The 12,622-nt window shown below is 43.9% G+C and overlaps 2 protein-coding genes across 2 annotated transcripts; both read left to right on the forward strand.

Annotated features, from left to right (window-relative positions):
- The first annotated feature begins 1,707 nt into the window (after window positions 1-1,707).
- LOC4338392 (uncharacterized) lies at window positions 1,708-7,273 on the forward strand. The gene is made up of 7 exons (XM_015785093.2): window positions 1,708-1,930; window positions 2,054-2,323; window positions 2,430-2,502; window positions 4,220-4,551; window positions 5,315-5,456; window positions 5,877-6,002; window positions 6,636-7,273. Exons 1-7 carry the CDS (start codon window positions 1,849-1,851, stop codon window positions 7,015-7,017), a joined length of 1,407 nt encoding a protein of 468 aa, XP_015640579.1. The 5' UTR covers window positions 1,708-1,848; the 3' UTR covers window positions 7,018-7,273.
- A 399-nt stretch (window positions 7,274-7,672) lies between these two features.
- On the forward strand, window positions 7,673-9,911 carry LOC112939003 (uncharacterized). Its single transcript, XM_026025455.2, has 4 exons — window positions 7,673-7,932; window positions 8,007-8,130; window positions 8,216-8,351; window positions 8,455-9,911. Exons 1-4 carry the CDS (start codon window positions 7,761-7,763, stop codon window positions 9,787-9,789), a joined length of 1,767 nt encoding a protein of 588 aa, XP_025881240.1. The 5' UTR covers window positions 7,673-7,760; the 3' UTR covers window positions 9,790-9,911.
- Window positions 9,912-12,622: the final 2,711 nt, after the last annotated feature.

Below are 12,622 nucleotides of genomic sequence, written 5' to 3' on the forward strand. Positions count from 1 at the left end.
TTTTCTCTAGTCGACGTACCCAGGCGAGGGTGGGCGTGATGGAGTTGGGTCGGCCGGGGTGTCCGGTTGATCGGCTTCCGGATTCACCGCGGCACGAAAGGGGGGCTGCCCGTTGCCTGCTGGGGACGGGGGTGAACCCTAAGGTGTGGTGCTATCGGTTAGAGGGGGTTATGCGAAGGGTCCTGTCACGGCCTCTTTCCGGTATGTCGTGGTGGCATGTCGGCGCACGGGAACGTGTCGTGGGGCTGTGTCTTGTGGGTACAGTTGTACACCTCTGATCAGAGTAAAACTATTCGAATAGCCGTGCCCGCGGTTATGGGCGGTCGACCAGATTCACCGTGATTAGTCTCACCCCTAGTTAGCTTATGGAACTGGTTAGTTCAGGAGGTGGTTTGGGCCTGTTGCAACGTGGGTAGCGTTGGACAGTGATTGGTTAATATTGATAAATCACTACAGCTGTTTTACTGCTTTCAACTACTGCTTTTAAATGCTAGCTTTATGCAAATGAGCCTTTAGCCTCCTTTGGATATATCCTGCATCATACCTCCTCTCCCGGTATGACTTGCTGAGTACAGTGGGTAGTACTCAGCCTTGCTCTTTTTCCCCCACACCAGAGCTGAAGATCTTCCTAGTGGGAGCTGTCTTGTCAAAGTTGGTTTCGTCGCTGACGTCAATGATTGCCTGTGGAGTGGAGTCGCCCCGCTACAGAAGTCAAGTTTCCAAGTCTAGCTCGTTTTATCTTTTCCGCTGCATTTGTAATCTTTTATATTTTCGTAAGACGTGGATCTGTATGTCAACAATTGTCGTTTGTGTACCCTGGCTGGTCCTGGACAGGGGTTTAATACACATTCAGCTTAGAAATTCTGGTTCGTGAATTTCTGGGCGTGACACAGCCCTAGCGCCGTCCCCATGCGAGAGCAGAGTGCTGGCTTGTTTGGTAACTCGAGGGAAGGGGATTGGGAGTTTACACGAGGGAATTGATGATGAGATTAAGATGGGAATTTGATTTTTAATCCCAATATCTTGTTTGGTAGAGGTGATGGAAATTGATAGGGAATTTAGTTGGAGATTAGGTCATTAATAAAAACGGATGGCTGAGATTTGCTTAAACAAAGTAAAGGAGGAATTCCCTCCCAATTACCTGCCCCTACCCAGGTATTGAAAAGGATGGAGTTCCTTCCTCAATTCCCCATCCTCATCCCACCAAAATTTTCATGTCTCCCAACTAAACAAAACTATTAATAGCCTCATCCCTCTAAACTCCCAATCTCTCCTAAAAACTCCCTCCAACCAAACGGGCCAAGGAAGGAGAGAAACAGAGAAAGAGGAGGGGAAAAGAGAGTAGGGTGCTGACGTGGACACCCTGACGTGTGGGTCTCACGTGGGTCTCACGCTGAGTCAGCTGTCGCGTTGGATAAAACTGGAATCAAAACCGCCAAAGGACCAAATTTGCATTGGTTTTGTAAGTTTAGGGATGCGTTGTATCCGGTTTTGCGGTTGGGGGACGATTTTGTAATTCGATGACAAGTTGAGGGACCTTCGGTGTACTTTTTCCTTTTTTTTACTTTGAGTTGAGACTACTATACTGAACGGGCTGCAGTGAATTCCCAGACAGGCAGGCCAGCGGCCAGCCCATCCAGCTGGCCAAGTCTTCGTCGTCGTCCTCCTCAATCACATATTGGAGACAGCGACGCGCCCATCTGATTTAGACGGGAGGACGCCGGCCGCCTGACTTCCTCCCTCCGAGACTCCTTCGCGGCGAAGGCTTTACAGAGCTGCAGGCAGCTCATGCCGTTATAATCCCCCTCGCGACTCGCGAGCCAAGTGAGACCAACCCCCAACTCGACGATGACCATGGAGGCGGAGCGCGACGGCGAGGAGCAGCGCCGCCCCCTCCTCTCCTCCTCCTCTCCGCCGCCACCGTCGCCAGGTAGGCGTACTGCCACCGCCTTCGCCGTCCGCCCTCGTTCTCTCCCCGATCCCCCATTTCAGGCTCCGTCTCGTGATCGTCTCACCCTGCCTGCCTCGTTTCGTCGAATTCCGTTCCCTGCAGCGGCGGAACATCAGCATCAGCACCAGCAGCAGTACCAGTACCTGGGCCGCAGCAGCTCGTCGGCGCTGCGCGGCGGCGGTGGCGGAGGAGGAGGAGGAGCGGGCTGGGGCGTGGGGCCGGAGGTCAGCGCCGCGGAGGTCAGGTCCGCCGCGTCGATCTCCTCCGCCAGCTACTACCCACCGCCGCCGGCTCTCCACCACGACGTCTACCCGCCGGACATCCACTCCCCGTCCCCATCGCCAGCTGCCCCTACTGCTCCGCACCCTCACGGTGATTCCGCATCGCCTCTTCTTCTTCTTCTTCTTCTCGTCTCTCTGCATTTCGCATCGCATCAGCTGTGTCCGTGACCCTAACATCAGTTGGTTATACCTTGCAGGAGGATTAGCAATTGTTCCTCAAGGGCCGTACCCGTATGGCGGCGAATACCAGCCTTCTCATGATGGCAGAAGGTGAGCACTTCCAATCGAAATCGGGTATTTGCTGATTAGCTGTTATGATCCTGCTGCCGCAAGATCATATAACTAAAATGGGTAGTATGAAGTGTGAACGTGGTAAGAAATTGGGGACCGAAGACGAACATAAGAGAGAGGCGCTGTGTCCATTAAAACGCGTGAGATATCCACCCTACTTGAATCCCAGTTGCTCCTATATGTCCCCTTCTGAACTTGTTTGCGCCTCCTTTTCCCATGCCAGGTACTTGTAAAGGTTCTTAAGAGTAGCCAGCTAGTTGGCAAGCAGTAGCCAGATTATCTCTCATATTTAGCAAGCGGAATGTGCAATATTTTGATTTGGTGTTGCAGTGGCCAGTTGGATAATATTGCGAAACGATATGTCTGCACAAATGGCACAGTCAGGCCAGAAAGATTTTGACAATTTGCTAGCTAATGTAGTGCCAATTACACATACTCAGATTGTAAGTAGGGCCAATTCAGTCATCTTTCTGATTGTAGCCTGATGCATGCCACCTCCTTTTACCAGTTATTGTTGAATAGGTAGTATTCACATGATGGTCAAATAGTGCAGTGATCTTTCTAGCCTCCAAAATCCAAAATAAATATCTGTTGGGTTGCCTCTTATTGATTTAGCTGATCTTGCCTTCAACTCCATCTACAAACCAATAATTTAACATGAATAATAATGAAGAGATAATGCCCGTGCACACTAATATGAAATTGTTGAATTTTCCTTCGAATAAATTCTCGGAAAAAAAGGGGGGAAAACTTGGAAAATGAGCGAATGAGCAATAAGCACTGGGATGCAAAATACTGTATTTGATAAGATTGACCAGAAATATATTATTTCACTAAAAACCATAAATTCCACTATAAGCATATAGGATTCAACAGAGAAAATACTGGCTGCATCCAAAAGTCAACCTGGAAATAGTTCTCTTGGTGCTTATATAACCTCAGATTCTCAGTACATCAGCGCACAGCTGAAATATTCAAATCACAATTAATCCATATTTCCAAACATTAGTTATACCATTGTGCATTCTGCTCAAGCAGTTAGCTTTCAACAGCACACACATGCCTAATTTAATTTGTGCCAGTATTAAAAAAGTACATGGCAACAGCTAAATTATTGTCTTTGTGACCAACTTATGTAAGCTGATTGATACTTGGTTTGTCCGTTGGCCCCAAATCTCATAAAAATGAAAACACTGTTTGCTCTTGGTCTGTTGTCCTGTGCAAATTTGAAGAGTGGCAAGAAGTGATTTGGGATGGGAATGACTTGGTACTTGTAGTTGAGGGATAATGCATCTTGAAGGAAGAAAGCTCTAGAGACCTAGAATATTTGTTATTGAGCATCGCTTGGGTTGGTTGTAGTGGGGTTGTTTCCTTGACCCCTTCTTTGTACATATATTTGCTTTCTTAATGAAATGAAACAGAGCTCTCCTGTGTTTTCGAGAAAAAAAGACCTAGAATATTTGTAGAAGTACCAGATTGTTAGACAGATAAAAAGAGATTGATGATGTGGAGCATTGGAATAACTAGTTTTGCACTAATATCTATAATGATTCCTCATTTTTCTCTGATGGCAAAAGGAAAGGAACCATAGCTAACCTGCACATTATTTCCCTTTTGTTCCATTTTTTTCCTGCAATGCTTTCTTTCCCAAGATCATACCAATTCTTCACATGGAATGATTGAAATATGCTGACAGGGATGTACTGGATGAGGTAGAGATCCGGCAGCTCCTTATTGATCATGTTGGGCATCGGTGCTGCTGGGGAAGTAGGCCTGCTCGCACATGGAAAATTACCTCTATTGAGGATTGCAATGTATATGTTGGAACTTTGGAAACTTTCATCGAGGAAAGGGACACTGTAACTAACAAGGAACCCTATGATGGTGGGAAAATAGATGGAAGAGACAAGGGTCCTGTGCTTGCAGTGTGGGAACTTGATCTGAGGTCTGAGTTTCCTCTACTGTTTGTACCAGAAAAAGAAGTAATGGTCAAGATCCCTCACTCAGAAGTAATTGAAAAATGCTTAGGTATGGTTTTCATTCTGAAGCACTCATTTAGTCATATAGTTTCTTTTGCCGATTGTGTAATATCTGTACTTCCCAACTACAACTACTGTGTTTCTTGCGGTTGTCCTAGTTCCTATCTATTCTGCAAATATCCTTCTAAGCGTCAGCTAAAGTTCTGAAATATATTTTTCGTCCCATCGTATATCATCACCTTAATTCTTTTCGTTTATGTTGTTATGATGTTATATAGGAATCGATATGTGCACTTATTTGGGTTTTTTAACACACATCATTTTTCTTAGAACACGCAAGAGATATGCGTATCATTTCATTAAGATAGAGGGAAAAAGGTGGACGGCGTTAGAGATAAACTCTGGCACCTACCCACCCAGGAATTGCAACACTGACACTACACACTTGAACTCACCAAAACAGGAGAAAAGATAATAGGAGATAGTTTTTTTTTAAAAGATGCAAGAGATCTGTGTATCATTTCATTAAGCAAGAAAGAAACACGAGGAGGGGGCAGAAAACCCCAACCTTGCAAATAAACAAGTCTTACAATTACAAAGACTCGGAATGACCTTTGGCTTTCTTAAAATTATTTGTAGTTGGACTCCTTAAATATATTTTTCTTATCAAACACTTCTGGCTTCTTCCTTTATACTATAATTGTCCTATCAGTATGATGGTATATATGTTTTGCACGGCACATATCATAATTTATTCATCATTGTTTTTTCTATTTTGAATATTCTAGTTTCTGATCTAAATTTTCTCCTAGATTGCGAGAGTCGTGGAGAGATACCATGTCCTATTTGCAATGCTGGTCAGGAGCACGGATTTTACAAGGCAAATCAGATGACCCGTTGCAGTGCATGTCATGGGAGGGGTTTACTTGCTCACCAAGATGGATCTGATACAGTGTTAGTCCTGCACTTCTGCTGCTAACTTTGTTTTTTAGTTCTACATCTCGCCGTTTACATTAGTGTCATTATCTAAAAAAATAGTTCACATTTGCACCTAATTTAAAGGCCACTAAAGAAGCACATCACCACATTAATCACCTAATTTTGGTTGCCTGTTCAATTTGAGTTGGTAAAATTGTGTACATGTTAAGGCAGTATTGTTGCATTTGTTCTTTGGTCCACTAGATATTTATTTGTATTTACATGTCAATGGTTGCTATTTTATTTAAGTTTTTAATTCATGCCTGATTAGATAGAAAATAGTACTCTAAAATTTGAAAAATGCTTTCCTATTATTGAGATATTTTACATCTACTGGTAAAAGTATGCCACTTCTGTTGAAAATGCTCACTTTGTGCGTATCTTTATTTGTAACAGATGTGGAATGTGCAGTGGTAAAGGAATGTTGCCTTGTATAGCATGTGGATCGCGTGGCCTAGTAACATGCAAGACATGTAGTGGCTATGGTTCCCTTCTCGCAAAAAGCACTGCTCATGTTCGATGGTAATTTGATTCTTTTTCTGCTGTTGCTGTTTTAGTGTTTACGTTGAGACGATGTATAGTAACAAGAAAATAAAATCAAAATATGTGATGGCTGAAAGGAACTTATAATTGCTACAATGCTTTATATCATGATAATATTGGTTTAATAGTTCAGTAATCCTGCAAATGTGGTAAAAAAAAGCGTAGTGGAGAATTTGTTGTTGTAGATCTTGTGAATTGATGCTTTAATTGTGAGTTTGGCCTATCATATTAGTTTCATTGTTTTAGAGAGAGTCCTAGCATATTAGTTGATTCATACAAAATACCTCGGTGATGTTCAGGGAACTTATTTATTAATGTTTCATTTGCTGGATGCTTTACAGTCGCATCTCCTAAAGCTATCAGTGTATCTGTAACTTATGCATGGCATAGTAGAAAAAGGCGTTTCTCCATGATTTGCCATCAACCAAGCAAAGCAATTTGTACACTTATAACGTGATGATATGCACATTATGGTTTGAAGGAACGCCTCTATGATTTCTACAGGAAATTTCTTTTATGCTTTTTATTCATGTTTTGGAGAAAATACTTTACGTTTTTTTTTTCAATAATTACGTAATGCGTTGATCTAACTTGAAATTTTCCTGTTTCTAGGAAGACACTGTCAGCAAGAAAAGTGAGCGCAACTAGGGGAGCTGCCTCTGTGCCTGACGAAGTATTCCACAGAGCCCAGGGGATTCAGCTATGCAACATACAGGCGTACCAGTGCACTCCTGCATTCTTCGCCGATTCGTACCAGCTCAACCAGTTCTCCTCAGAAGTCGTAGCTAGCCGGCTTCCAGTTCCACCGTCCGCGAGGGTCATTTCCGAGAGGCACATCATCTCCGTCGTGCCTGTGATCCGTGTCACAATGGCTCATCGCAAGCAATGTTTCAGCTTCTACGTCGTCGGCTACAATAGGGATGTTTTCATAAGAGATTATCCTTCGAAATTCTGCTGGGGCCTCTGCTGTTGCTTTGAGTGGCTGCGGAACTAGTTATTTCTTGCCATGTGACAAAAATCGAGTGTGCAGTATTTTATAGTATTACATACGGAGTAAGGCTTGTGTATAATTATAGCAAAACCGAAGATTAAAGAGGGTTGAATGAATAAGCATAACCCTGTGTGTTATGCATTTTTTACATTACAGAAGCTGTATCCTCGTATTCTATTACTAGGGCTTCGTCCATGTAGATCATATCTGTAACAACTGCTCGGGCATGAATCAAATCAGTTGTGAAGACTTTCCCTTAGACAATTGTGTCGGTGTTTTAATTCTGGCATTGAAATTTTCAGATGAAATTTTAAAATAATTTGCTGAAAGCATAAAAAGAAACGTACGTGCAAATCAATTTTAAATATAAACATTTTGATTTTTTTTATCACACCATAGCGGCGACGCGGCGTGAGTCTAAACTCCAAACCCATGCCACGGACGGCACAATTCTTTCAAGATGCGTAAAGTACTAAAGTGTGAGGCTTAGAAACAGGTTATGGTATTCTTTATTTTTAAATCATTTTTAGAGAAATGGTTCAAAGATTAGAGACGATCAGAATTTCATATTGGATTTTGGACAGTTTCAATCCCTAATGCCAAATTGAGGACAGTTTCAACGGCTTTTATAAATTAACGCCCTGTCCTCCTTGAACGCCTCCTTTCTCCTCTCATTTGCAATAAAGCCAAATAACCCAAAAGCGATCAAAGAATCCATTGCGATTTTGCGACATCGTGAACCGGGAATGACGACGAAGAAGAAGCCGCTGTCGTCGTCGCCGTCCACCTCCGCCGTGGCGAAGCTTCTCCTGCGGTGGCGCGGCCGGAGCAAGGCGGCCAAGGACGAGAGCATCGAGTTCTTCTCCGAGCTACGGAGCAGCCAGCCCGATCGCCGCGGCGCCGCCTCCGATCACGCCGGTGAGAAATTGAGATTGTCCGCTCCTCAATCCCTCCTCGTTCTTGCTGAGAACGAGGAAATTTCTGCAATGCAGGGGGAGGAGGAGCTCCGGATGGGAGGGGAAAGGCAAAGAGCTCCGCCCCCGCTGCCGCCGGTGGAGACGCCGGCGGCGGCGGCAAGCTCTTGTCGACGGGAACCGAGAAGCATGACTACGATTGGTACGGATGAATCGGTGGTGCATTGACCCCGAAATGTAGATGAAAAATTGTCTTACGTTTTTCTTTTACCGAATTGCGTTGGCAGGCTTCTGACACCTCCGGCGTCGCCACTCTGGTCGCCGGCGACGAGCGCCGCCGCAGGCCACCATGTCTCCGCCGCGCCGCCGCCGAGCCGGCTGGAAAGAGCTAGCTCGGCGCCATACGCGAAAGGGAATTCACGGGTATGTGCATGCGCTCTCGCCCTACCCGATCAAAATTTTCACCTCTTGCAATTGCAAATTGTTGTTTGATCCCCCATTTCTCCCCCTTGCGATTGCGAAGCAGCTGCCATTGACACGGCGGGAGAACGGGCCCCCGGCGTCGAGGCTGTCGAGGAGCAGCTCCGCGACGTCGCAACTCTCCACCGTCGCCCACGCGCCGGGCACCGTGTTCTCCGGCCGCCGGACATTGTCGTCGGCGTCGGTGTCGTCGATCAACACGGCGAGCAGCACGTCCGTGGGCTCGACGCCGCGGGGGTCGTCGGCGTCGACGAGCCCACGCACGCCGGCCACCGCAAGGGGCGCGCCGGCCGGGGCGGCTTGGCCCCGTCACAGGGACAGAACACAAGCACTGCACGTGTTCGGCGCCGCCGCCGCCGCCGGCCAACCCAGCGCGTCGTCGCTGGTGTCCAGGTCGAGACCCTCGCTGACGGCGCCGTCGAGCGGAGCGCTCCAGCGCGCGACGCCCGGCGCCGCCGGCACGTCGAGCCCGAGGTCAACCGCCCCGGCGTGTCAGCAACCTGCAGCGACCAGACGTGGCGCCAACTCCGTGGCACGTTCGGGGTCAACGCCACGGGCCGCGTCGCCCTCGCCGCGAGCGCGTGACGTCAGCATTGCGGCGGGCGCGTCCCGTGTCGCGCCGCCGCCCATGTCCAGCAGCAAGCCGAGGCAGGCGCCGGCGTCGGGGAAGCAAAGCAACGGCAACGGCATGGCGGCGGCGAGCACGGCAGCCCAGAGGTGGCGCTCGGCCGGGAGGAACGCACGGAGGGAGGAGGCGGTCACCCATGAATCATCAAGAAACAGCGACAGTCGCCGGAAGATCGACGTAGCGAACACCAGCGCCGCCGCTCGCCGCACTGCTGACCTCTCTAGCCCGCGCGGCGCGAGCGGCGGTTCTCCGACGAGCGGCGGCGGCGGTCGGAACAAGTCGACAGACACCGACGCGAAGCGCAGCCTATGGCAGGGAGCAGCGGCACGGCACCTGATGGCGGCGGCGCGCCGGGACGCAACCCCCACCACCCGCCGGAGCGGTGGCCTCTCGTCGGTGGCGTCAAGAAGCCGCCTGGGGATCACGCCCGCCGCCTCCTCCGGTGACATCTCGGCCACGCCCACTGGACGACGGTCCACGCCGGCGAAAGGCAGGCCCGCCGCCGACGCGGCCGCGGCCGCATCCTCCCCGCGGGTGGCCGCGGGGGACGCGTTCCCGAGCTCGCGGTACGACGCCATGCTGCTCCGGGAGGACCCCAGGAACCTGACATGGCTGCACGGATGCGACGACGGCGAGGAGATCGACGGTGGAGATCTGGTCGAGGCCTCGCTGGAGTCGTTCGACGTGCCGGCCGGGTTGAGCAGCACGGGGCTGCACGGCGGCAAGACTTTGAATTTTGGCGCCAATTTGTAAAGGCAGCCACGTGATTTAGGAGGACACTACGTATTTCCGTATGTATGTACTGCAAACTATTTGTACATGGACTTCTTTTTCTCCCATTTGAGGAGCACGAATTATTTCTGCGTTGTGGGATGCATCAAGGATTCTTTTACGCTGATTGAGGCTGATTTTTTCCGATAGCACGTTTTTCAAACCGTTAAACGACGTGCTTTTAAAACCTTTTATATAAAAGTTCTTTAAATAATTTTAAAAAACTTATTATTTTATCAAGTGTACCATAATTAATACTTCCTCCGTACTCGTAAAGGAAGTCGTTTAGGACAGTGATACAGTCTTCAAAACACAACTTTGACTTCTTGTTTTTATAAAAATATTTATTAAAAAATGATATAGGTATACTTTTATGAAAATATTTTTCAAGAAAAATCTATTCATATAATTTTTATATTTTCAAACTCAACAACTTGAGAGTTATTCACAATTTATATTCCCAAGGTTTGACTTAAACATTGTCCTAAACGACTTCCTTTACGAGTATGGAGTATTCAACTAATCGTACACTAATGGCTTATCTCATTTTACGTGTAATGAACTTATCACCTTCAATTGCCCAAACAGACGTACTCCCTCCATACTCGTAAAAAAGTTGTTTAGGATAATGTTTAAGTCAAACCGGACAATGTTTAAGTCAAACCTTGGAAATATAAATTATAAATAACTCTCAAGTTATTGAGTTTGAAAAGGTAAAAATTATATGAATAGATTTGTCTTGAAAAATACTTTCATAAAAATATACATATATCACTTTTAAATAAATATTTTTATAGAAACAAGAAGTTAAAGTTGTGTTTTGGAGACCGTGTCGTTGTTCTAAACGATTTCCTTTACAAGTACGGAGGGAGTAGCTGAGAATAGGTGACCACGCTGGAGCTTGTCCCAATTTAGATATACTCCATGTCTCTATCTCAAAATTGAAGTATTTCTAGCTTGTTTCATAAAAAAATATGGTCAAATTCTAAATTAGTTAGATTCCCTCGTAAGCATCATATTGACTGAAAATATGGCTGTGTTTAGTTACTTGGCCAAAATTTTTTAAAGTATACGGACATACGATTTGAAGTATTAAATATAGTCTAATGATAAAACGAATTACAGATTTCGTCAGTAAATTGCGAGACAAATTTATTAAGCCTAATTAATCCGTCATTAGCAATGTTTGCTGTAGCATCACATTGTCAAATCATGGCGTAATTAGACTCAAAAGATTCGTCTGAAAATTTACATGTAAATTGTGCAATTGATTTTGAGTTTCGCTAAAATACTGTCGCCACATTTTTTGCTTGTTTACAGTCGATACAATGATGCAAGACGTTAGCAACTATAAAAATATGGTGACAAATTTTTAGGTAAAAATACGTCAAATAAAATTTACACAGTAGTTATACCCCACTTATACACCACTTACATATGTAAATTAGTATGTAATTTTGGGACTTACATATGTAATTTTAGGACTTACATATGTAATTTTGGGACTTACATTGAAAATACACTAAAAATACATATGTAATTTAGGGACTTACAATGTAAATACATGCCGACTATTTTTTGGTAAAAAATATGGCGCCATAAATATAGCTACTCCTATGATTTTTTGGGTCCACATTTAATGCTCTATACATATATCCAAACATTCGATGGGATGGTTTTGAAAAAAAAATAAATCTAAACACGGCCTATATGGATTTTTGTGCATTGAAATCTATCAAGTAGACTCATCGGAGACGAGACGGTGTCTCTCTCTACGTAGATAGGACCTCGCGTAAACAGTTCGGATAGTTTCAAACCGATTTTGATAATCTTTGGAAATGACCATGTCAGTTCAGATGATAACTCAATTCGGAAATGAATTATTTTTTTTATTCGGATGATACCTCAATTTGAAAATCTTTATCTATTATAAAAATTGAAGATGATTCCGTACTCGAAGAGCTCTTCGTCTGTTGTCCCCGTAATCCGGATCGATTCCGTATTTCCGTTATTTACAGCGACGATTGATCTTTTCTTACGTGCTACATATACTCCATCTCAAAATTGAAGTATTTCTAGTTTGTTCAATTAATAATTTATTAATAGAATTCATTTTATTCTTTATTTGGAATTTTAATTAATTTCGTGTTGTGTTTTTATGGTCTCTTCTTTCAATATTCCTATGTTTCATTTATATTTTCAGATATTTCTAAATTATATTTCTACTTAATAATATAATAGAGCTTATTTTTTTATTTAGAATTTTTATTAATCTTGTATTATGTTGCAGATGGTCCCTTCTTTTAATGTTTCTTTCTCTTCTTCTTCCGAATTTCAGTTATTTTAAAATTGTATTTGTACTTGAACTCTCATTTTTCTTTTTATAATTTTGGAAATTGTTTTATTTTTATTTTAAATTTTAATTAGTTTCTTTCAATATTTTTGAAATACTAGTTATATCTAAATTGTATTTCTAGTTATCGAAATTGTTATTATGTATTTCTATTATTTATAAATTATATTTCTACATGCTCTTTAGTTTCTATTTCTATAATTTCAGAATTTATTTTTTTATTCTAATTTTAATTAAATCTAGTGGTGTGTTGTGAATGGTCTCTTCTTTCATTTTTTTTATCTTTTATTCCGAATTTTACTTATTTCTTAATAGTATTCCTACTTGAACCTTTTTTTTCTAATTTCATAATTTATTATAAATTTTAATTAATCTCGTGGTATGTTGTGGATGAACTTTTATGTTAATATTTCTTCATTTTTATTCTGAATTTTAGTTATTCTCAATTGTATTTTTATGTGA

Source organism: Oryza sativa, chromosome 5, assembly GCF_034140825.1.
Source record: "Oryza sativa Japonica Group chromosome 5, ASM3414082v1".
Lineage (NCBI taxonomy): Eukaryota > Viridiplantae > Streptophyta > Magnoliopsida > Poales > Poaceae > Oryza > Oryza sativa.